Below are 26,396 nucleotides of genomic sequence, written 5' to 3'. Positions count from 1 at the left end.
GGAATCGTCCAAGTAAGGGATAACTAAAATTCCCTTCCTTCGAAGGAATATCATCATTTCGGCCATTACCTTGGTAAAGACCCGGGGTGCCGTGGACCATCCCTACGGCAGCGTCTGAACGGATAGTGACAGTTCTGTACTATAAACCTGAGGTACCCTTGGTGAGAAGGGTAAATTTTGACATGAAGGTAAGCATCCTTGATGTCCCGAGACATCATGTAGTCCCCTTCTTCCAGGTTCGCAATCACTGCTCTGAGTGACTCAATCTTGAATTTGAACCTCTGTATGTAAGTGTTCAAAGATTTTAGAATCGGTCTCACCGAGCCGTCTGGCTTCGGTACCACAATAGAGTGGAATAATACCCCGTTCCCTGTTGCAGGAGGGGTACCTTGATTATCACCTGCTGGGAATACAGCTTGTGAATGGCTTCCAAAACTGCCTCCCTGTCAGAGGGAGACGTCGGTAAAGTCGACTTTTGGAAACGGCGAGGGGGAGACGTCTCGAATTCCAATATGTACCCCTGAGATATTACCTGAAGGATCCAGGGGTCTACTTGCGAGAGAGCCCACTGCGCACTGAAATTCATTGAGAACGGGCCCCCACCGTGCCTGAGCTTGTAAAGCCCTAGCGTCATACTGAGGGCTTGGCAGAGGCGGGAAAGGGTTTCTGTTCCTGGGAACTGGCTGATCTCTGCAGCCTTTTTCCTCTCCCTCTGTCACGAGCAGAAAAGAGGAACCTTTTGTCCGCTTGCCAACAAAGGACTGCGCCTGATAGTACGGCGTCTTATTTTGAGAGGCGACCTGGGGTACAAACGTGGATTTCCCAGCTGTTGCCGTGGCCACCAGGTCTAAAAGACCGACCCCAAATATCCCCTTTCAAAGGCAATACTTCCAAATGCCGTTTGGAATCCGCATCACCTGACCATTTTACTGGTAGAATTGGACAACGCACTTATACTTGATGCCAGTCGGCAATTATTCCGCTGTGCATCATGCATATATAGAAATGCATCTTTTAAATGCTCTATAGGCAATAATATACTATCCTTATCTAGGATATCAATATTTCCAATCAGGGAATCCGACCATGCCAACCCAGCACTGCACCTCCAGGCTGAGGCGATAGCTGGTCGCAGTATAACACCAGTATGTGTGTAAATACCTTTTTTGGATACCCTCCTGCTTTCTATCAGCAGGATCCTTAAGGGCGGCCATCTCATGAGAGGGTAGAGCCCTTGTTCTTACAAGCGTGTGAGCGCCTTATCCCCCCTAGGGGGTGTTTCCCAATGCATCCTAACCTCTGGCAGGAAAGGGTATGCAGCCAATACTTTTTAAGAAATTATTAATTGTTATCGGGGGGAAACCCACGCATCATCACACACCTCATTTTATTTCTCAGATTCAGGAAAACTACAGGTAGTTTTTCCCTCACCGAACATAATACCCCTTTTTTGGTGGTACTCGTATTATCAGAAATGTATAAAACATTTTCCATTGTCTCAATCATGTAACGTGTGGCCCTACTGGAAATCACGGTTGTCTCTTCACCGTCGACACAGGAGTCAGTATCCGTGTCGGCGTCTGTATCTGCCATCTGCCTGACGGCCTATGAGACGTCTGGACAGGCACAAGCTGAGTAGCCGGCTGTCTCATGTCAACCACTGTTTTTTTATATAGAGCTGACACTGTCACGTAATTTTCAACAGTACATCCACTCAGGTGTCGACCCCCTAGGGGGTGACATCACTGTTACAGACACTCTGCTCCGTCTCCACATCATTTTTCTCCTCATACATGTCGACACAAACGTACCGACACAGCACACACACAGGGAATGCTCTGATAGAGGACAGGACCCACTTAGCCCCTTGGGGAGACAGAGGGAGAGTTTGCCAGCACACACCAGAGCGCTATATATGTATAGGGACAACCTTACAATAAGTGTCTATCCCTTATAGCTGCTTATATCTGTTATTTTGCCAAATAAGTGCCCCCCTCTCTTTTTTACCCTGTTTCTGTAGTTGCAGGATGCAGGAGAGATTCTGGGAGCCTTCCTACCAGCGGAGCTGTGTGGGAAAAATGGCGCTGTGTGCTGAGGAGATAGGCCCCGCCCCCTTCACGGCGGGCTCTTCTCCCGCTTTTCTCTGGAAAACTGGCAGGGGTTAAATACATCCATATAGCCCAGGAGCTATATGTGATGTATTTTTTGCCAAATAAGGTAAATTCATTGCTTCCCAGGGCGCCCCCCCCAGCGTCCTGCACCCTCAGTGACCGAAGTGTTAAGTGTGCTGAGAGCAATGGCGCACAGCTGCAGTGCTGTGCGCTACCTTATGAAGACAGGAAAGTCTTCTGCCGCCGATTTATGGACCTCTTCTTGCTTCAGCATCTGTAAGGGGGCCGGCGGCGCGGCTCCGGGACCCATCCATGGCTGGGCCTGTGATCGTCCCTCTGGAGCTAATGTCCAGTAGCCTAAGAAGCCCAATCCACTCTGCACGCAGGTGAGTTCGCTTCTTCTCCCCTTAGTCCCTCGATGCAGTGAGCCTGTTGCCAGCAGGTCTCACTGAAAATAAAAAACCTATTTAAACTTTTACTCTAAGCAGCTCAGGAGAGCCACCTAGATTGCACCCTTCTCGTTCGGGCACAAAATCTTAACTGAGGCTTGGAGGAGGGTCATAGGGGGAGGAGCCAGTGCACACCAGCTAGTCCTAAAGCTTTTACTTTGTGCCCAGTCTCCTGCGGAGCCGCTATTCCCCATGGTCCTTTCGGAGTCCCCAGCATCCACTAGGACGTTAGAGAAAAATAGGATTTTAATACCTACCAGTAAATCCTTTTCTCTTAGTCTGTAGAGGATGCTGGGGATGCTTCAAGAACCATGGGTATAGACAGGATCCGCAGGAGACATGGGCACACTATAAGACTTTGAATGGGTGTGAACTGGCTCCTCCCTCTATGCCCCTCCTCCAGACTCCAGTTATAGGAACTGTGCCCAGGGAGACAGACATTTCGAGGAAAAGGATTTATTGAATTATTTTAAACTAATACCCCTTTTCCACTAACTCAAAAAACACGGGTAAATGCACGGGGGGGGCGTGCATTTACCCGTGTTTTCTGCAAGTGGAAAAGGGTAAACCCAGATCAAGTGACCCGTGAATCCTACCCGGCTATTTACCTGGGTAGGACACGGGAATGATCCGGGTAGGGATGTAGTGTAAACGGGAGCCGTGTCGATGCGACACGGCTCCCGTTTACACTGTATGGAAGGGCGGCGCTGGGAGATCATGTGATTTCCCTGCGCCGCCCCTGCCGCGTCACTAGAAGCGTCACCAACCCGGCATATGCCGGGTTGTGACTGCTGATGGGAAAGGGGCCGAGCACGGGTCGCAGCAGGGGGCAGCTCCCGTGTCAGGCTCCCGGCTGCGACCCGTGCTCGTAAGTAGAAAAGGGGTATAAGGTGAGATACATACCAGCTCACACCACTAACACGCCGTACAACATAGCATTCAACAACAACGCATGCAACGGCATGACCAACAACAGTCACAGATTGACTAAACTCAACGTAACATGAGTGTAACAATAAGCAAACTGCAGATACAACCCGCACTGGGACAGGCGCCCAGGGTCCTCTACAGACTAAGAGAAAAGGATTTACCAGTAGGTATTAAAAATAAGATTTTAAACCTACCGGTAAATATTTTTCTCCTAGTCCGTAGAGGATGCTTGGGACTCCGTAAGGACCATGGGGAATAGACTGGCTCCGCAGGAGACATGGGCACTAAAAAAGAACTTTAGGTATGGGTGTGCACTGGCTCCTCCCTCTATGCCCTCCTCCAGACCTCAGTTAGAGAAACTGTGCCCAGAGGAGACGGACAGTACGAGGAAAGGATTTTGGAAATCCAAGGGCAAGATTCATACCAGCCACACCGTATAACATGGAATATACGAACCAGTCAACAGTATGAAACAAAACCAGTATCAGTCCAAAACTGATCCAACTGAAACATAACCCTTATGTAAGCAACAACTATATACAAGTCTTGCAGGATGTTGTCCGCACTGGGACGGGCGCCCAGCATCCTCTACGGACTAGGAGAAAAAGATTTACCGGTAGGTTCAAAATCTTATTTTCTCTTACGTCCTAGAGAATGCTGGGGACTCCGTAAGGATCATGGGGATTATACCAAAGCTCCAAAACGGGCGGTAGAGTGCGGATGACTCTGCAGCACCGAATGAGCAAACATTAGGTCCTCATCAGCCAGGGTATCAAACGTGTAGAATTTTGCAAAACTGTTTGTACCCGACCAAGTCATAGCTCGGCAAAGTTGTAATGCCGAGCCGCCCAAGTAGAGCCCACCTTCCTAGTGGAATGGGCCTTTACCGAATTCGGTAATGGCAATCCAGCCGTGGAATAAGCCTGCTGAATAGTGTTACAGATCCAGCGAGCAATAGTCTGCTTAGACGCAGGAGCGCCAACCTTGTTGGCTGCATACAGGATCAACAAGGGCCTCTGTTTTCCTAACCCGAGACGTTCTGGCCACATAAATTTTCAATGCCCTGACCACATCTAGGGACTGAATCCTCCACGTCCCTTGTAGCCACAGGCACCACAATAGGTTGGTTCATATGAAAAGAAGAAACCACCTTAGGCAAAAATTGAGGACGAGTCCGCAACTCCTCTCTATCCACATGGAAAATCAGATAAGGGCTTTTGTGAGACAAAGCCGCCAACTCTGACACTCGCTGCGCCGAAGCCAAGGCCAATAACATGACCACTATCCAAGTGAGATACTTCAATTCAACTGTTTGAAGAGGTTCAAACCAGTGAGACTTAAGAAACCATAACACCATGTTAAGGTCCCAAGGTACCAGTGCGTCCACTGCAACCACCTGAGGGTCCCTTGACCTGGTGCACTATCTCAGAAGTTTTTTGTTGAGGTGTGAAGCCATCATGTCTATTTGAGGCAGTCCCCACTGACTTGCAATCTCTGCAAAGACTTCCTGATGAAGTCCCCACTCTCCTGGATGCAGATCGTGTCTGCTTCCCAGTTGTCCACTCCCGGAATGAAGAGCGCTTACATGACTCTCCGCCCATCGAAGAAACTTTGAGGCTTCTGCCATTGTCACTCTGCTCCTTGTGCAGCCTTGGCGGTTTACATGAGCCACTGCTGTGATGTTGTCTGACTGAATCAGAACCGGTAGACCTCGAAGTAAGGTCTCTGCCTGACGAAGGCCGTTGTATATGGCCCTTAATTCCAGAACGTTGATGTGTAGACAAGCCTCCTGGCTTGACCACAGACCTTGGAAGTTTCTTCCCTGTGTGACTGCTACCCATCCTCGGAGGCTCGCGTCCATGGTCACTAGAACCCAGTCCTGAATGCCGAACCTGTGACCCTCTAGAAGGTGAGCACTCTACAGCCACCACAGGAGAGATACCCTGGCCCTGGGGGACAGGCGGATCATCTGATGAATCTGTAGATGTGACCCGGACCACTTGTCCAGAAGGTCCCACTGAAAAGTCCTGGCATGGAACCTGCCGAATGGAATGGCCTCGTAAGATGCCACCATTTTTCCCAGCACTCGAGTGCAGTGATGTACCGACACCCTGTCTGGCTTTAACAGGTCCCTGACCAAGCTCTGAAGTTCCTGGGCCTTTTCCATCGGGAGAAAAACCCTCTTTTGTTCCGTGTCCAGAATCATGCCTAAGAAAGGCAATCGGGTCGTTAGAACTAACTGTGACTTTGATAGATTTAGAATCCAACCGTGTTGTTGCAACACCCTCAGGTGTTCTCTCGATCTCGCTCTTATCAGGAGATCGTCCAAGTATGGGATAATTGTGACACCCTGCTTGCACCATCATCTCTGCCATTAATTTGGTAAAAATCCTCAGGGCCGTGGAAAGCCCAAATGGCAACGTCTGAAATTGGTAATGATAATCCTGCACCACAAATCTCAGGAACGTCTCATGAGGTTGATAAATGGGGACATGAAGGTATGCATCTTTTATGTCTAGGGACACCTTATAATCTCCCCCTTCCAGACTTGCGATGACCGCTCTGAGCGATTCCATCTTGAACTTGAACCTCTAAGTATAGGTTTAAGGATTTTAAATTCAGAATGGGTCTGATCGAACCGTCCGGTTTCAGGACCACAAACAGGGTTGAGTAATAGCTCATCCCCCGCTGCAGCAGGGGAACTTTGATCACCACTTGTTGAAGGCACAACTTTTGAATTGCTGCTAAAACTACCTCCCTCTCTGGGGAAGAAGTCAGCAGTGCAGATTTGAAAAACCGGCGAGGAGGCACCTCTTCGAATTCCAGCTTGTACTCCTGGGAAACAATGTCTATTGCCCAGGGCTCCACCTGAGAGTGAACCCAGACCTGGCTGAAAAGACAAAGACGTGCCCCCACAGGAGCCCCCTCCCGCGGAGCCCCAGCGTCATGCGGTGGATTTTAGTAGAAGCCAGGGAGGACTTCTGTTCCTGGGAACTGGCTGTAGCTGGCAGCTTTTTCCCCTTGCCCTTACCTCTGGCAAGAAAGGAAGATCCCCGAGCTCTCTTGAATTTATGCGACCGAAAGGATTGCATCTGATAATGTGGCGCTTTCTTAGGCTGTGAGGAAACATAAGATAAAAAAGATGATTTACCTGCAGTAGCCGTGGAATCTAGGTCCGCGAGACCTTCCCCAAACAATTCCTCACCCTTGTAAGACAAAACCTCCATATGCCGTTTCGATTCAGCATCACCCGTCCACTATCGGGTCCACAGTGCTCGCCTGGCAGAAATAACCATAACGTTCGCTCTAGACCCCAGTATGCCTACATCCCTCTGAGCCTCTCTCATATAAAGGACCACATCCTTAATATGGTCCAGGGTCAATAAAATAGTTTCCTTATCCATCGTATCCATATCAGCAGATAAGGTATCGGTCCACGCTATTACAGCACTACAAACCCATCGCCGGCCTGAGTAACGTACCGGTATGTGTGTAAATTGATCAAGGTAGTTTCCTGCTTGCGATCAGCAGGATCCCTGAGGGCAGCGGTGTCCTGAGACGGCAGCGCCACCTTTTTGGAAAGGCGCGTCAACGCTTTGTCCACCCTTGGGGAGGATTCCCACCGTAGCCTGTCCTTGATCGGGAAAAGATACACCATAAGAATCCTTTTGGGAATCTGCAGTTTCTTGTCTGGAGTTTTCCAAGCCCTTTCAAATAACTCATTTAATTCAAAAGAAGGTGGAAAAGTAACCTCAGGCTTCTTTTCTTTAAACATGTGGATCTTTGGATTAGGCACCGCAGGGTCATCTATAAAATGCAGCACATCCTTTATAGCAATAATCATATAATGAATACTCTTTGCCAATTTTGGCTGCAACCTCGCATCATCATAATCGACACTGGATTCAGAATCCGTGTCGGTATCAGTGTCTACTACTGGAGAAAGTGGGCGTTTTTGAGACCCAGAAGGCCCCTGTGACATAGGGAAAGGCAGGGTATGACCCTCTGTAGTGTCCCTGTACTCTGCTTTGTCCAAACGTTTGCGCAATAAATTCACATTTGCATTTAAAATATTCCACATATCCATCCAGTCATGTGTCAGCGTTGCCGACGGAAACACCACACATGCGCTCCACCTCATCCCTAGGAGAGCCTTCCGCTTCAGACATGCCGACACGCACGTACCGACACCACACACTCAGGGAAAGGTCTAATCTAGAGACAGTTCCCACACAAGGCCCTTTGGAGAGAGAGAGAGTATGCCAGCACACACCCAGCGCCAATAACCCTGGAAAAAATTACCCAGATACAGCGCTCTTTATATATTCACTGCGCCAAATTATGTGCCCCCCCCCCCCTCTTCTTTAAAACCCTCTGTCACCGGTGATCAGCAAGGGAGAATCCGGGGAGCCAGCTTCTCAGCGTGTGCTGTGGAGAAAATGGCGCTGGTGAGTGCTGAGGAGAAGCCCTGCCCCCTCAGTGGCAGGCTTCGGTCCCGCTCTTTTAAACAAAACTGGCGGGGATACTCTAAAAACAACACAAATTAGTGTATATATACACACACTTATAGCCAGTCCTAGAGGTATACATTGCTGCCCAGGGCGGGCGGGCGCCCCCCCCGCACCCAACAGTGTCCGCTGTGTGTGATCTGTGTGGGAGCAATGGCGCGCAGCGTTACCTCACTGAAGATCTGAAGTCTTCTGTCTTCCTATACTCACCCGGCTTCTATCCTCCGACTCTGCGAGGACGACGGCTGCGCGGCCCCGGGACGAACCGCTAGGCGACTCCCTCTGGAGCTAATGGTGTCCAGTAGCCTAAGAAGCAGAGCCTAGCATTTAAATATCTGCTTCTCTCTCCCCTCAGTCCCACGATGCAGGGAGCCTGTTGCCAGCAGGTCTCCCTGAAAATTAAAAACCTAACAAAATACTTTCTTTCAGAAAGCTCAGGAGAGCTCCCTGTAGTGCACCCAATCTCCTCTGTGCACCGTATTAAACTGAGGTCTGGAGGAGGGGCATAGAGGGAGGAGCCAGTGCACACCCATACCATAAAGTTTTTTTTAGTGCCCATGTCTCCTGCGGAGCCAGTCTATTCCCCATGGTCCTTACGGAGTCCCCAGCATCCTCTAGGACAGGCCAGTCCAACCTGCGGCCCTCCAGCTGTTGTGAAACTATACATCCCAGCATACCCTGCCACAGTTTTAGCATTTCCTGACCGCAAAACTGTGGCAGTGCATGCTGGGAATTGTAGTTTCACAACAGCTGGAGGGCCGCAGGTTGGACAGGCCTGCTCTAGGGACGTAAGAGAAATCCTATTTTCTCATACGTCCTAGAGGATGCTTCAAGAACCATGGTGTTTATACCAAAGCTCTAGAACGGGCGGGAGTGCGCGGATGACGCTGCAGCACCGATTGACCAAACAAGAGGTCCTCCTCAGCCAGGGTATAAAACTTGTAAAACTTTGCAAAGGTGTTTGAACCCGACCAAGTAGCAGCTCGGCAAAGTTGTAACGGCGAGACCCCCCCGGGTATCCGCCCAGGATGAGCCCACCTTCCTGATAGAATGGGCTTTCACCGATTTCGGTAATTTCAATCCTGCGTTAGAATGAGCCTGCTGAATCGTATTACAAATCCAGCGCGCAATAGTCTGCTTAGAAGCAGGAGCCCCAATCTTGTTGGGAGCCCACAGGACAAACAGAGCCTCTGTTTTCCTAATCTGCGCCGTTCTGGCGACATAGATTTTCAAAGCTCTGACCACATCGAGAGACTTTGACTCCGCCAAGGCGTCAGTAGCCACTGACACCACAATTAGCAGAAATTGCTGATGAGTTCTCAACTCCGCTCTATCAGCATGGAAAATCAAATAGGGGCTTTTGTGAGACAAAGCCGCCAACTGACACTCTCCTTGCAGACGCCAAGGCCAACAACATGACCACGTTCCAAGTAAGGAATTTTAACTCAACCTTGCACAAAGGAACAAGCCAATGCAATTCTTGCAATCACAACACCACATTAAGGTCCCATGGTGCCACTGGGAGCACAAAGAAAGGTTGGATGTGCAGCACACCTTTTACAAAAGGTCTGAACTTCTGGAAGGGAGGCCAATTATTTTTGAAAAAAGAGACAAGGCCGAAATCTGTACTTTAATAGAGCCTAACTTTAGGCCCGCATCCACACCTGCTTGTAGGAAATGGAGCAACCGCCCCACGTGAAATTCTTCTGTAGGAGCCTTCTTGGATTCACACCAAGACACATTTTTTCCAAATACGGTGGTAATGCTTTGCCGTTACTTCTTTTCTAGCCTGAAGTAGTGTAGGAATTACTTCACTGGGAATACCCTTTCGGGCTAGGATTTGTCGTTCAACCGCCACGCCCTCAAACGCAGCCGTGGTAAGTCCTGATACACGCACGGCCCCTGTTGCAACAGGTCCTCCCGAAGAGGAAGAGGCCAGGGATCTTCTATGAGCAACTCCTGAAGATCTGGATACCAGGCCCTTTTTGGCCAATCTGTAACAAAGAGGATCGCCTGAACCCTTGTTGTTCTTAAAGTTTTTATCACCTTTGGAATGAGTGGAAGTGGAGGGAACACATAGACCGACTGAAACACCCACGGTGTCACTAGGGTGTCCACCGCTATCGCCTCAGGGTCTCTTGACCTGGAACAATATCTCTGAAGTTTCTTGTTGAGGCGGGAAGCCATCATGTCCACTTGAGGAACTCCCCAACGACTTGTCACTTCTGCAAAGACCTCTTGATGAAGACCCCACTCTCCTGGATGGAGATCATGCCTGTTGAGGAAGTCTGCTTCCCAGTTGTCCACTCCTGGAATGAAGACCGCTGCCAGAGCGCTAGCATGTCTTTCCGCCCAGCGAAGAATCTTCGTGGCCTCAGCCATCGCCGCTCTGCTCTTTGTTCCGCCTTGGCGGTTTATGTACGCCACTGCTGTCAGGTTGTCTGACTGAATCAAGACCGGTAGACGTCGAAGATGATGTTCTGCTTGCAGTATGCCGTTGTGGATGGCTCTTAATTCCAGAATGTTTATGTGTAGACAAGCTTCCTGACTTGACCACTTTCCCTGAAAGTTTCTTCCCTGTGTGACTGCTCCCCTGCCTCGGAGGCTTGCATCCGTGGTCACCAGGATCCAATCCTGAATCCCGAACCTGCGTCCCTCCAGAAGGTGAGAACTGTGCAGCCACCACAGAAGGGAAATTCTTGTCCTGGGAGATAGAATTATTTTGCGGTGCATGTCCAGGTGAGACCCGGACCACTGGTCCAGCAGGTTCCACTGAAACACCCTGGCATGGAACCTGCCATACGGAATGGCCTCGTAGGCCGCCACCATCTTCCCCAGCAACCGAGTGCAGTGAAGAACTGACCATTGCTGGTTTCAGAATCTGCTTCACCATGTTCTGTATTTCCAAAGCTTTTTCCACTGGAAGAAAAACTCTGCAATTCTGTATCCAGAATCATACCCAGGACCGACAGCCGCGTCGTTGGATCCAACTGTAATTTTGGCAAATTTAGGAGCCAACCGTGTTGTTGCAGAATAGTCAGTGAAAGAGCAACATTCTTCAACAATTTCTCCTTGGACCTTGCCTTTATGAGATCGTCCAAATACGGGGTAATTGCGATTCCCTGCTTTCGCAGGAGAACCATAATTTCCGCCATTACCTTGGTGAAAATCCTCGGAGCCGTGGACAGACCAAACAGCAACGTCTGAAATCTGTAATGACAATCCTGCACAGCATATCTCAGGTAAGCCTGATGTGGAGGATAAATGGGAACATGTAAGTAGGCATCTTTTATGTCGACCGACACCATAAAATCCCCCTCCTCCAGACTGGAGATCACTGCTCGTAGAGACTCCATCTTGAACTTGAATTTTTTTAGAAAGAAATTGAGGGATTTTAGGTTTAGAATTGGTCTGAGCCATCCAGCTTCGGGACCATGAACAGGCTCGAATAAAAACCTTCCCCCTGTTCATACGGGGGTACCATGACAATCACTTGATTTTGACACAACTTTAGTATTGCTGCGCTTACTATCTCCCTTTCTGGAAGAGAAGCTGGCAAGGCAGATTTGAAAAATCGGTGAGGGGGCACGTCTTGAAACTAACTTGTACCCTTGGGTTACTATATCTACTATCCAAGGACCCAGGTCCGAGTGCACCCAGACCTGACTGAAGAGTTTGAGCCGTGCCCCCACTGGAGCGGACTCCCGCAGAGAAGCCCCAGCGTCATGCGGTGGATTTGGTAGAAGCCGGAGAGGACTTCTGCTCCTGGGAACTTGCTACAGCCTATGACCTTTTTCCCCTTCCTCTCCCCCTCGCAGCAAGGAAGGAGGGCCTACGTCCTTTTTTGAATTTGTTGGGCCGAAAGGACTGCATCTGATAGTGAGGCGATTTCTTCTGCTGTGCAGGAACATAAGGTAAAAAAGATGACTTACCCGCGGTAGCCGTAGACACCAGGTCAGTGAGGCCGTCGCCAAACAAGACCTTACCGTTAAACGGTAGAGACGCCATTGCCTTCTTAGAGTCAGCATCAGCATTCCATTGATGAATCCACAATGCTCTCCTTGCAGAGACTGCCATGGCATTGGCCCTTGATCCCAAAAGGCCAATATCCCTTAGAGCTTCTTTTAAATATGCTGCAGCATCCTTGATGTGACCCAAAGTCAAAATCACACTATCCCTGTCTAGGGTATCTACCTCAGAGGACAAGTTATCTGCCCACTTCTCAACAGCGCTACTCACCCATGCCGAAGCAACGGCAGGCCTGAGTAGCGACCCTGTAGTGACATAAATGGATTTCAGGGTATTTTCCTGCTTACGATCCGCAGGATCCTTTAGGGCTGCCGTGTCCGGGGACGGAAGCGCTACCTTTTTGGATAGACGCGATAAAGTTTTGTCTACCGTGGGTATTGACTCCCACCTTTCCCTGTCCCCAGAGGGGAACGGATATGCCATCGGAATTCTTTTGGGAACATGTATCTTTTTGTCAAAATTTTCCCAAGCTTTTTCAAAAAGTGCGTTCAGCTCATTAGAGGGAGGAAACGTTACCTCAGGTTTTTTTTCCTTTAAACATACAGACCCTAGTATCAGGAACAGCAGGGTCCTCAGTGATATGTAATACGTCTTTTATCGCCACAATCATGTACTGAATACTCTTAGCCAGTTTCGGATGTAATCTGCCATCACAATAGTCGACACTGGAGTCCGTATCTGTATCTGCTATCTGGGTAAATGTCACAGGCACAGACCCCTTCGGGGTCACAAACATGCAAAGCATCTTCCATGGATTTCCTCCATGTCTGGTTCTTAGACTCAGATTTATCAAATCTCTTAGCCAACTTAGTCACATTTGCGTTTAACACACTTAACATATTGACCCAATCATCCGTCGGCGGTGCTGACAGTCACTCACAGAACTGTCTGTCCCCACACCAGCCTCCTCCTGGGAAGAGCATTCAGCCTCAGACATGTCGACACACGTACCGACAGCCACAATCACACTGGGGCTATAGGAGACAGACCCACAATAAAGCCTGCCAGAGAGAGTTCTGCCAGCTCACACCCAGCGCCTATCCCGGTACTGAAGACTGCCCAGACCTGCTAGCGCTTTTTACATATATAATAAATCACCTATCACTAGTGCCCCCCCATTTTGCACCCTATTACTGTCACAGCAGTGTGGAGGTCAGGGCCAGCGTCTCTGCAGCCTTCTGTGAAGAGAAAAATGGCGGTCAGAGCTGTGCGGCTAAGCCCCGCCTACTATATGGCACGCTTCAGTCCCACTCAAAAAATCTTTATACTGGCGGGGGTCCCTTAACATATCCTATGCCAGTGCTGTGTGAGGTCTCCCATGCTGCCCCCCCTGCAGTGCCGTGATCAGTGTGGGAGCATGGCGCGCAGCGCGGTACCTCAAACGCCGTCTTCTGTAGTCTTCTGATCTTTTCATACTCACCCGGCTTCAATCTTCTGGCTCGGGGGGGGGGGGGGGGGGGGGACGACGACATGGAATCCCTGGCCACACATAGACCCTCTTATCAGAGAGCTCTATGCAGACAAAGTTAAAAGACATTGCAGGATGGGATGAACAGGCACAGGTCAGGAAGGAAGGATACTCAGTGCATGCTGTCCTGTGCATGAAATGCCCACCACAATACAGTACAGGCACACCTACGAATCTCCGATGGGCCTGCAGAGGATCTGCTTCCTCCCTCCATTATCTGGTAGCCAGGCAGCAAAATCTAAGGGCCATGGCAACCTGGCTCCTGTGATGTCGAGCCCTAGTATAGAGGGATAGCTACAATAAGATGAAAAGAGCTAGAATCTTGGGTCAGTTCCTGAAGCTTGTCATATTCCCCCAATACCTTTTTACACTGACTGGAGAACAAAAACACCTCAAAACAAATAATTTTATTTTAAATTTGAAAAGTTACCTTTTACAAATAGCCAGAATAAAAGGAGACATAACACATTAAAAAGAGAAACAATTTTTAAACATATATACACGTAGTAGATCCAATGACCTATTCACAGATTCAAGCAACTGTTGAAGACTGCAGCAGCAGCCTAAATAAATACATCAAGGCATTCGTATCGCTATTGCACCAGTCAACCCAACCCAGAATACAGCTTTCCACTTTAAAACATGTTTAAATTCTAACTCTCCATTTTGAATTTACCATAATCTGATCAACAGGAGCGTTATTTTAACATTCAATGTATGGTATATAGATTTATGGTCATTCCGGTCACGCTAGGGGATGTGGGAGTAGATATTATGAGTGAAGATTATAAGAATTACTGTTAAAGTTTGAAAAACATTTGCTACTGGAAGCCATGTCATGACGCCCACAGTCCCTATCCACTCATAGATCTTTTTGTGCATTACTCTCCACAGTCTTAGAATGCTTAGAATTTTGTATAACCCAGGGATGCTCAAGAACATCTTTCAGGGGCAGTCTATGGTTTGGGTTGTGCTTCAGCAGTCTTGAAACGAGATCTCTGGCACCTTCTGACACATACGGTGGGAACTGGAACTCCACCTGCAAGAAGAACAGATTCTGATCACTTTAACTGGTCAATATTTTTCCCAAAAACTGCAAATTACTACATAAAGTTATTTAAACCCAGATCACTTACAAATTTTTAAAAACATACGCAGATTTGTTAATAAAATTATACTTTAACAGCTATTTACATAATATGAATACAAAAAATAAAAATGCAATTTTGGGGACATGTGGAACAAAGATTCTCCCCCCCCCCCCAAAAAAAAACAAAAAAAAAAAACACCCCCCCAACTCCATTAACTAGAATAATAAGAATTTACTTACCGATAATTCTATTTCTCGGAGTCCGTAGTGGATGCTGGGGTTCCTGAAAGGACCATGGGGAATAGCGGCTCCGCAGGAGACAGGGCACAAAAGTAAAGCTTTCCGATCAGGTGGTGTGCACTGGCTCCTCCCCCTATGACCCTCCTCCAAGCCAGTTAGGTACTGTGCCCGGACGAGCGTACACAATAAGGGAGGAATTTTGAATCCCGGGTAAGACTCATACCAGCCACACCAATCACACCGTACAACTTGTGATCTAAACCCAGTTAACAGTATGATAACAGAGGAGCCTCTGAAAAGATGGCTCACAACAATAATAACCCGATTTTTGTAACTATGTACAAGTATTGGAGAATAATCCGCACTTGGGATGGGCGCCCAGCATCCACTACGGACTCCGAGAAATAGAATTATCGGTAAGTAAATTCTTATTTTCTCTATCGTCCTAGTGGATGCTGGGGTTCCTGAAAGGACCATGGGGATTATACCAAAGCTCCCAAACGGGCGGGAGAGTGCGGATGACTCTGCAGCACCGAATGAGAGAACTCCAGGTCCTCCTTAGCCAGGGTATCAAATTTGTAGAATTTAGCAAACGTGTTTGCCCCTGACCAAGTAGCTGCTCGGCAAAGTTGTAAAGCCGAGACCCCTCGGGCAGCCGCCCAAGATGAGCCCACCTTCCTTGTGGAATGGGCATTTACATATTTTGGCTGTGGCAGGCCTGCCACAGAATGTGCAAGCTGAATTGTATTACACATCCAACTAGCAATAGTCTGCTTAGAAGCAAGAGCACCCAGTTTGTTGGGTGCATACAGGATAACAGCAAGTCAGTTTTCCTGACTCCAGCCGTCCTGGAACATATTTTCAGGGCCCTGACAACATCTAGCAACTTGGAGTCCTCCAAGTCCCTAGTAGGTGCAAGGCACCACAATAAGCTGGTTCAGGTGAAACACTGACACCACCTTAGGGAGAGAACTGGGGACGAGTCCGCAGCTCTGCCCTGTCCGAATGGACAAACAGATATGGGCTTTTTTGAGAAAAAAACACCAATTTGACACTCGCCTGGTCCAGGCCAGGGCCAAGAGCATGGTCACTTTTCATGTGAGATGCTTCAAATCCACAGATTTGACTGGTTTTAAACCAATGTGATTTGAGGAATCCCAGAACTACGTTGAGATCCCACAGTGCCACTGGAGGCACAAAAGGGGGTTGTATATGCAATACTCCCTTGACAAACTTCTGGACTTCAGGAACTGAAGCCAATTCTTTCTGGAAGAAAATCGACAGGGCCGAAATTTGAACCTTAATGGACCCCAATTTGAGGCCCATAGACACTCCTGTTTGCAGGAAATGCAGGAAACGACCGAGTTGAAATTTCTTTGTGGGGCCTTCCTGGCCTCACACCACGCAACATATTTTCGCCACATGTGGTGATAATGTTGTGCGGTCACCTCCTTTCTGGCTTTGACCAGGGTAGGAATGACCTCTTCCGGAATGCCTTTTTCCCTTAGGATCCGGCTTTCCACCGCCATGCCGACAAACGCAGCTGCGGTAAGTCTTGGAACAGACATGGTACTTGCTGAAGCAAGTCCCTTCTTAGCGGCAGAGGCCATAAGAATCTCTTGAAGTTCCGGGTACCAAGTCCTTCTTGGCCAATCCGGAGCCATGAGTATAGTTCTTACTCCTCTACGTCTTATAATTCTCAGCACCTTAGGTATGAGAAGCAGAGGAGGGAACACATACACCGACTGGTACACCCACGGTGTTACCAGAACGTCCACAGCTATTGCCTGAGGGTCTCTTGACCTGGCGCAAAACCTGTCCCGTTTTTTGTTCAGACGGGACGCCATCATGTCCACCTTTGGTATTTCCCAACGGTTTACAATCATGTGGAAAAAACTTCCCGATGAAGTTTCCACTCTCCCGGGTGGAGGTCGTGCCTGCTGAGGAAGTCTGCTTCCCAGTTTCCATTCCCGGGATGAAACACTGCTGACAGTGCTATCACATGAATTTCCGCCCAGCGAAAAGTCCTTGCAGTTTTTGCCATTGCCCTCCTGCTTCTTGTGTCGCCCTGTCTGTTTACGTGGGCGACTGCCGTGATGTTTTTCCCACTGGATCAATACCGGCTGACCTTGAAGCAGAGGTCTTGCTAAGCTTAGAGCATTATAAATTTACCCTTAGCTCCAGTATATTTATGTGGAGAAAAGTCTCCAGACTTGATCACACTCCCTGGAAATTTTTTCCTTGTGTGACTGCTCCCCAGCCTCTCGGGCTGGGCTCCGTGGTCACCAGCATCCAATCCTGAATGCCGAATCTGCGGCCCTCTAGAAGATGAGCACTCTATAACCACCACAGGAGAGACACCTTTGTCCTTGGATATAGGGTTATCCGCTGATGCATCTGAAGATGCGATCCGGACCATTTGTCCAGCAGATCCCACTGAAAAGTTCTTGCGTGAAATCTGCCGAATGGAATTGCTTCGTAGGAAGCCACCATTTTTACCAGGACCCTTGTGCAATGATGCACTGTTTTTAGGAGGTTCCTGACTAGCTCGGATAACTCCCTGGCTTTCTCTTCCGGGAGAAACACCTTTTTCTGGACTGTGTCCAGAATCATCCCTAGGCACAGCAGACGTGTCGTCGGGATCAGCTGCGATTTTGGAATATTTAGAATCCACCCGTGCTGTTGTAGCAGTATCCTAGATAGTGCTACTCCGACCTCCAACTGTTCCCTGGACTATGCCCTTATCAGGAGATCGTCCAAGTAAGGGATAATTAAGACGCCTTTTCTTCGAAGAAGAATCATCATTTCGGCCATTACCTTGGTAAAGACCCGGGGTGCCGTGGACAATCCAAACGGCAGCGTCTGAAACTGATAGTGACAGTTTTGCACCACGAACCTGAGGTACCCTTAGTGAGAAGGGCAAATTTGGGACATAGAGGTAAGGATCCCTGATGTCCCGGGACACTATATAGTCCCCTTCTTCCTGGTTCGTTATCACTGCTCTGAGCGACTCCATCTTGATTTGAACCTTTGTAAGTGTTCAAAAAAATTTTTTAGAATAAGTCTCACCTAGCCTTCTGGCTTCAGTACCACAATATAGTGTGGAATAATACCCCTTTTCTTGTAGTAGGAGGGGTAATTTAATTATCACCTGCTGGGAATACAGCTTGTGAATTTTTTTTTTTTTTTTCCCATACTGCCTCCTTGTCGGAGGGAGACCTTGGTAAAGCAGACTTCAGGAGCCTGCGAAGGGGAAACTTCTCGACATTCCAATCTGTACCCCTGGGATACTACTTGTAGGATCCAGGGGTCCTGTACGGTCTCAGCGCCATGCTGAGAACTTGTCAGAAGCGGTGGAACGCTTCTGTTCCTGGGAATGGGCTGCCTGCTGCAGTCTTCTTCCCTTTCCTCTATCCCTGGGCAGATATGATCTTATAGGGACGAAAGGACTGAGGCTGAAAAGACGGTGTCTTTTTCTGCAGAGATGTGACTTAGGGTAAAAACGGTGGATTTTCCAGCAGTTGCCGTGGCCACCAGGTCCGATGGACCGACCCCAAATAACTCCTCTTCCTTTATACGGCAATACACCTTTGTGCCGTTTGGAATCTGCATCACCTGACCACTGTCGTGTCCATGACATCTTCTGGCAGTTATGGACATCGCATTTACTCTTGATGCCAGAGTGCAAATATCCCTCTGTGCATCTCGCATATATAGAAATGCATCCTTTAAATGCTCTATAGTCAATAAAATACTGTCCCTGTCAAGGGTATCAATATTTTTAGTCAGGGAATCCGACCAAGCCACCCCAGCTCTGCACATCCAGGCTGAGGCGATCGCTGGTCGCAGTATAACACCAGTATGTGTGTATATACTTTTTATGATATTTTCCAACCTCCTGTCAGCTGGACCTTGAGGACGGCCCTATCTATAGACGGTACCGCCACTTGTTTTGATAAGCGTGTGAGCGCCTTATCCACCCTAAGGGGTGTTTCCCAACGCGCCCTAACTTCTGGCGGGAAAGGGTATACCGCCCATAATTTTCTATCGGGGGGAACCCACGCATCATCACACACTTTATTTAATTTATCTGATTCAGGAAAAACTATGGTAGTTTTTTCACATCCCACATAATACCCTCTTTTGTGGTACTTGTAGTATCAGAAATATGTAACACCTCCTTCATTGCCTTTAACGTGTGGCCCTAATAAGGAATACGTTTGTTTATTCACCGTCGACACTGGATTCAGTGTCCCTGTCTGTGTCTGTGTCGACCGACTAAAGTAAACGGGCGTTTTAAAACCCCTGACGGTGTTTTTGAGACGTCTGGACCGGTACTAATTGTTTGTCGGCCGTCTCATGTCGTCAACCGACCTTGCAGCGTGTTGACATTATCACGTAATTCCCTAAATAAGCCATCCATTCCGGTGTCGACTCCCTAGAGAGTGACATCACCATTACAGGCAATTGCTCCGCCTCCTCACCAACATCGTCCTCCTACATGTCGACACACACGTACCGACACACAGCACACACACAGGGAATGCTCTGATAGAGGACAGGACCCACTAGCCCTTTGGAGAGAGAGGGAGAGTTTTCCAGCACACACCAAAAACGCTATAATTATATAGAGACAACCTTATATAAAAGTGTTTTCCCTTATAGCATCTTTTTTAGATATTTCTAACGCCAAATTAGTGCCCCCCCTCTCTGTTTTAACCCTGTTTCTGTAGTGCAGTGCAGGGGAGAGCCTGGGAGCCTTCCCTCCAGCCTTTCTGTGAGGGAAAATGGCGCTGTGTGCTGAGGAGATAGGCCCGCCCCTTTTTCGGCGGCCTCGTCTCCCGCTCTTAACGGATTCTGGCAGGGGTTAAATATCTCCATATAGCCTCCGGAGGCTATATGTGAGGTATTTTTAGCCAAAATAGGTATTCATTTGCCTCCCAGGGCGCCCCCCTCCCAGCGCCCTGCACCCTCAGTGACTGCCGTGTGAAGTGTGCTGAGAGGAAAATGGCGCACAGCTGCAGTGCTGTGCGCTACCTTTAGAAGACTGAGGAGTCTTCTGCCGCCGATTCTGGACCTCTTCTTACTTCAGCATCTGCAAGGGGGCCGGCGGCAAGGCTCCGGTGACCATCCAGGCTGTACCTGTGATCGTCCCTCTGGAGCTGATGTCCAGTAGCCAAGAAGCCAATCCATCCTGCACGCAGGTGAGTTCACTTCTTCTCCCCTAAGTCCCTCGTTGCAGTGATCCTGTTGCCAGCAGGACTCACTGTAAAATAAAAAACCTAAGCTAAACTTTTCTAAGCAGCTCTTTAGGAGAGCCACCTAGATTGCACCCTTCTCGGCCGGGCACAAAAATCTAACTGGCTTGGAGGAGGGTCATAGGGGGAGGAGCCAGTGCACACCACCTGATCGGAAAGCTTTACTTTTGTGCCCTGTCTCCTGCGGAGCCGCTATTCCCCATGGTCCTTTCAGGAACCCCAGCATCCACTAGGACGATAGAGAAATATATTACTGTGCAAACATTTTAGGCAGGTGTGGCAAAAAAATGCTGCAAAGTAAGAATGCTTTCAAAAATATGTTTATTTTTTATCAATGAACAAAATGCAAAGCAAAAAACCTGAAGCCTAAATCAAATCAATATTTGTTGTGACCACCCTTTACCTTCAAAAAAAAAAAAAAAAAAAAACCAGCATCAATTAGTCTAGGTACACTTGCACAGATCTCAAGGTCTCTGGGATTACAAGGAGACAGAAGAATTTGAGCAAGCCTACATCCACAGAAGATCTAGGGTTAGTTCTCCAAGATGTTTGGAACAACCTCCCTGCCAAGTGTTTTCAAACAGTGTGCAAGTATACCTAGCAGAACTGATGCTGTTTTGAAAGCAAAGGGTGGTCACACCAAATAGTGATTTGATTTAGATTTCCCTTCTGTTCATTCACTTTGCATTTTATTACTTAATAAACTATTAACACAGCATTTTTACTTGCAGGATTTTTTCTGCACCTGCCTAAAACTTTAGCACAGTAATATACATTCTTTTTTTTTCTTTCACATCACTGCCATGGCTGTCTGGAAGAAGGGGAGAGCTCATTCTCAGACAGATTGCAATCTGAATCAGAGAGGCCAGCACGTCAGCCATAGACCCTGTGAAGTCATGCTGCAGGTAAATGGTCTTTCTCTAGAACTGGCTGGGCGATGGCCCTTCACTGTGGCTTTGGAAGGAGGAAACAGAGGGGTGGCATGCTCTCCAAGCTGCTGAAGATAAACTTCCATCAGTCGCTAGTGGGCATTTGAGAGTCACATCAGATGCAACAGTGCAACTTGCCTAATGCGCCACATCAGGCAAGTGGTTAACAGGGAATGCATACAGTTCATTTCTGAAGCTACAATAAGAAGTCGTGCATTACAGTAGACAAATTGGCACTGCAGTCACTAATTGCATAGTTCGCCACACTTAATTGAATTTAATTGAAGTAAAAAAGTGTACTAAACTGTACTTTTCCTATCCAGGTACTTTATTACATTTGCCCTTTCATAACCAATATTTATAGCAGACTGCATATAAATCTCACTGAAAGAAAAAGTCATTGCCAACACTACCACAATGCATTTAGTCTACACTACAGCACAGAAGGCTATGTATAAATCACTGAGCAGGGGGACAGATGGAGGAGAGGGGCAGAGAAGAGAGTGTAACAGACTTCAATATTTAGACGTAGAAAATATCAAAATCACTACTAATGCACTCATGTCTGTGCATTATACAGAATGAAGGTTAGTCTACGCCTCATGCTATGCACACCCAGTTGGAGATGAGCGATACAGAAACACTCTATTGGAATCATTGAGTGTCCTTTAGTGAATAGAATGCCTCATTTACTGCACGTGTTAGGAGACATCAGCCACATCAATAAATGCTAATACCCAAGTTAGTTTAACTCTGGGATATTCAAATATACTTGTGAATACACATTACAGTAACATCTGGGGCAGATAATTAAGCAGACGTTCCCGCGTGAATTTAGTGACAGTCTGACATTTATCAGAGTTGTCATTCTGTGTATGCATTGGATTGTGCAGTGTAAATTGTGGCATTTAGAGTGGACAGTATGAAAATAGGATTTTAAATTATCTACCAGTAAATCCTTTTCTCGTAGTCGATAAAGGGATATTGGGGAATCTAGTACGATGGGTATAGATGGGGTCCAAATGAGCCAGTGCACTTAATTTCTTCACTGGGTGTGCTGGCTCCTATGCTCTATGCCCCCTCCCACAGGCGGTTATAGGTAAAAACCTGCCCGAAGGAGAACGGACATATACGCGAGACAGAAACATGACAAAGTGGTGAGATTTATAAACCAGCACACCACTAACATACAACGACCAGCAACGTCTGGAACAGCTGAACAGGTAACCACATAAAAGAGAACCTGCAGAAAAGTCAACACACTGAGGCGGGCGCCCAATATCCCTTATGGACTACGAGACAAGGACTTACTGGTAGGTAATTAAAATCCTATTTTCTCTAGCATCCATAAGGTATATTGAGGAATCTACTACAATGAGGACGTCCCAAAGCTTCCAGAACAGGCGGGAACGTGCGGAGACTCCTGCAGCACCACCTGCCCACACTGGGTATCCTCGCCAGGGTTTCAAACTTGTAGAACTCCACAAAAGTTTCTCCCCGACCAGGTAGCAGCTCGGCAGAGTTGCAAGGTGGAGACTCCATGGATAGCCCCCCCAGGAAGAGCCCACTGATCTGGTAGAGTGGGCCTTCAGAGACTTCGGAACAGGCAAAGCTGCAGACACATACAGTACAGTGGGGCAAAAAAGTATTTGGACAGCCACCGATTGTGCAAGTTGACCCACTTAGAAAGACGAGGTCTGTAAAACTGAGAGAGAATCTGAGAAAGAAAAAACACAACAACAAAGACAAGGAAAACACATTGTATGATTTTTAAACAATTTGTATATTCTTGCGGAAAAATAAATATTTGGACAATCAACTCTGTAATATAACCTCAGTTGGCAATAACAAAGGTCAAACGTTTCCTGTAGTTCTTGTCCAGGTTTGCACACACTGTAGCAGGTTTTTTGGCCCACTCTTCAATGCAGATCTTCTCTAGATCTGTCATGTTTTGGGGCTGTCGCCAGGCAACATGGACTCAACTCCCTCCACAGATTTTCTATTTGGTTGAGGTCTGGAAACTGGCTAGACCACGCCAGAACCTTCTTACGGAGCCACTCCTTAGTTGCCCGGGCGGTGTGTTTGGGGTCATTGTCATGCTGGGAGACCCAGCCACGTTCCATCTTCAATGCTCTTACTGAGGGAAGGAGGTTTTTGCCCAAAATCTCACGATACATGGCCCCATTCATTCTCTCCTTAATACGGATCAGTCGCCCTGTCCCCTTTGCAGAAAAGCAGCCCCAAAGCATGATGTTTCCACCCCCATGCTTCACAGTGGGTATGGTGTTCTTGGGATGCCATTCATCATTCTTCTCCCTCCAAACACGGCGAGTGGAGTTTATACCAAATAGTTTGATTTTGCCTTCATCTGACCACAATACATTCTCCCAATCCTCCTCTGGATCATCCAGATGGTCACTGGCAAACTTTAAACGGGCCTGGACATGTGCTGGCTTAAGCAGGAGGACCTTTCGGGCGCTGCAGGATTTCAATCCATGACGACGCAGTGTTACTAATGGTAACCTTCGAGACTGTGGTCCCAGCTCTCGAAGTCATTGACCAGGTCCCCCATGTAGTTCTGGGCTGATTTCTCACCGTTCAAGATCATTGATACCCCACGAGGTGAGATCTTGCATGGAGCCCCAGGTCGAGGGAGATGGTCAGTGATCTTGTATTTCTTCCATTTTTGAATAATTGCGCCAACAGTTGATCTCTTCTCACCAAGCTGCTTGCCTATTGTCGAGTAGCTCATCCCAACCTTGTGCAGCTCGACAATTTTGTCCCTGATGTCCTTAGACAGCTCTCTGGTCTTGGCCATGGTGGAGAGGTAGCAGGCTGACTGTTTGAGGGTGTGGACAGGTGTCTCATACAGATATCAAATTCAAACAGGTGCCATTAATACAGGTAACGAGTAGAGGATAGAAGAGCTTCTTAAAGAAATAGTAACAGGTCTGTGAGCCAAAAATCTTGCTGCTTGGTAGGTGACCAAATATTTATTTTCCACAATCATATACAAGTAAAATTGTTTAAAATTCATACAATGATTTCCCGTTTTTGTTTTTTTTCAGATTCTGGTTTCTCCCAATTGAAGTGTACCTATGATGGAAATTACAGACATCTCATCTTTTTAAGTGGGTCAACTTGCACAATCGGTGGCTGTCCAAATACTTTTTTGCCCCACTGTAGGCCTGATGAATAGTAAGCCTAATCCAACGAGATATTCGTGGAGTTGCTGTGGTGCGCTCCCTGGGTCAAATCACGATAATTCACAATAGGCTCCAATTGCAGGATATATATTCATCCAGACTGGACCAGCAAATAGTCAGACAGACGTGGGAAAAATTCAGATATCTTCTTTCTGAGTACTCCACCAATTCACCATTACAGGTAATCCCCAAAAAAGAAGTTATAAATCCGCATATAGTGAAGTACAATTAATTTTTAATTGGTGTGCAAAATAGGCATAGAATATTCAATACAAATAAAAATTCATGGGGTATAGCTTCCCATATATTACATAGAATAGCAGCAGTATTCTGGAATTAATTTGAGGGACAGTACTTCCCACAATAATTAATATATCACAATGGATGTATATAGCAGCAATCAATGGAATAAATAAAAATATATATGTAAAATCCACCACTGATTAGGCGGACCTGCGTACCAGATCTGATGGGGTGTCATCAATCCCGGGAGGCAACTTTCATTGCGAATTTGGGTGGGCTATTTGACACCCCATCAGATCTGGTACGCAGGTCCGCCTAATCAGTGGTGGATTTTACATATATATTTTTATTTATTCCATTGATTGCTGCTATATACATCCATTGTGATATATTAATTATTGTGGGAAGTACTGTCCCTCAAATTAATTCCAGAATACTGCTGCTATTCTATGTAATATATGGGAAGCTATACCCCATGAATTTTTATTTGTATTGAATATTCTATGCCTATTTTGCACACCAATTAAAAATTAATTGTACTTCACTATATGCGGATTTATAACTTCTTTTTTGGGGATTACCTGTAATGGTGAATTGGTGGAGTACTCAGAAAGAAGATATCTGAATTTTTCCCACGTCTGTCTGACTATTTGCTGGTCCAGTCTGGATGAATATATATCCTGCAATTGGAGCCTATTGTGAATTATCGTGATTTGACCCAGGGAGCGCACCACAGCAACTCCACGAATATTTCTAAAAACTGTAAAGGACTGAGGTGACTGTCCTGTCTGTCTGGTTGCTGCACCTTTGAATTGAAGCGCCATCTTTACACTTTTTTTTTCCTAATCCAACGAGAAATGGACTGCTTTGAAGTAGGGCAACCTTTTTTCTGCGCATCATAGAGCACGAACAAAGAATCAGTCTTTCTGATCCAAGCTGTTCGCTTGACATAGATTTTCAAGGCACGCACAGCATCCAATGCCTCCGGAGGAGCAGAAGTATCAGAAGCAGATGGAACCACAATAAGTTGATTCAGCTGAAATGCGGAGACAACCTTCTGCAGGAACCGCTGTCTAGTCCAGAGCTCCGCTCTGTCTTCGTAAAAGACCAATTACGGACTTTTACACGATAAGGCCCCCCAATTCTGAGACACGTCGAGCAGAAGCTAGGGCCAGTAACATCACCGTCTTCCATGTGAGGTACTCGTCTTCTACAGTCAGAGTTTCAAACCAGGAGGACGACTGTAGAAATTCCAACACTACATTCAAATCCCAGGGTGCCGTAGACGGCACAAAAGGAGGTTGCATGTGGAATACCCCTTACAAGAAGGTCTGAACTTCTGGCAACACTGACAATTTATTCTGTAAGAGAATGGAAAAAGCTGAAATCTGGACCTTAAATGGTACCCAGACGTTAGCCCTTAACCACACCAGCCTGCAGGAAACGCAAGAAACGTTCCAAATGGAACTCTGCAGACTGATACGTGCGTTCCCCGCGCCAAGAGAGATCTACTCCAGATATGATCGTGTTTTGAAATCACCAGTTTCCTGGCCTGAACCTTTTTGGAAAGTAAAAAAGGTTAGCAGTAACCTTTTTGGAAAGGCCCTTGTGAGCTAGGATGTTCCGCTCAACTTCCATGCAGTCAAACGAAGTCGCCGTAAGTCCGGGTAGATGAATGGTCCTTGTTGAAGACCTCTTCTGAGAGGTAGAGGCAAAGGGTCTTCAACAGACATGTCCAGAAGATCCGCGTACCACGCCCTCCGAGGCAATCACAATTGCCTGAACTCCCTGATTTCGGATGCGCTTGAGCACCCTTGGGAGCAACGGAATCTGAGGAAACAGGTAGACCAGCCTGTAAGGCCAAGGTGACTTCAGTGCATCCACTGCCCTAGCCTAAGGGTCTCTGGTTCGTGAGCAATACCAGTGAAGCTTCTT

At 47.4% G+C, this 26,396-nt stretch overlaps 1 protein-coding gene across 3 annotated transcripts in view; it reads right to left on the bottom strand.

The window, feature by feature from the left end:
- Nucleotides 1-13,887: 13,887 nt before the first annotated feature.
- The window catches only part of AURKA (aurora kinase A), a 114,525-nt gene continuing 102,016 nt past the window's right edge, over nucleotides 13,888-26,396 (bottom strand). For all 3 annotated transcript variants that reach the window (XM_063959028.1, XM_063959027.1, XM_063959029.1), the window contains one exon: nucleotides 13,888-14,534. In XM_063959028.1, the coding sequence (XP_063815098.1) occupies nucleotides 14,358-14,534 (177 nt within the window). In that variant the 3' untranslated portion in view covers nucleotides 13,888-14,357. The remainder of the gene's footprint in view (nucleotides 14,535-26,396) is intronic.

This window comes from Pseudophryne corroboree, chromosome 3 (assembly GCF_028390025.1).
Source record: "Pseudophryne corroboree isolate aPseCor3 chromosome 3, aPseCor3.hap2, whole genome shotgun sequence".
In the NCBI taxonomy this organism is placed as follows: Eukaryota; Metazoa; Chordata; class Amphibia; order Anura; family Myobatrachidae; genus Pseudophryne; species Pseudophryne corroboree.
This window is presented reverse-complemented; position numbering and strand designations above follow the sequence as displayed.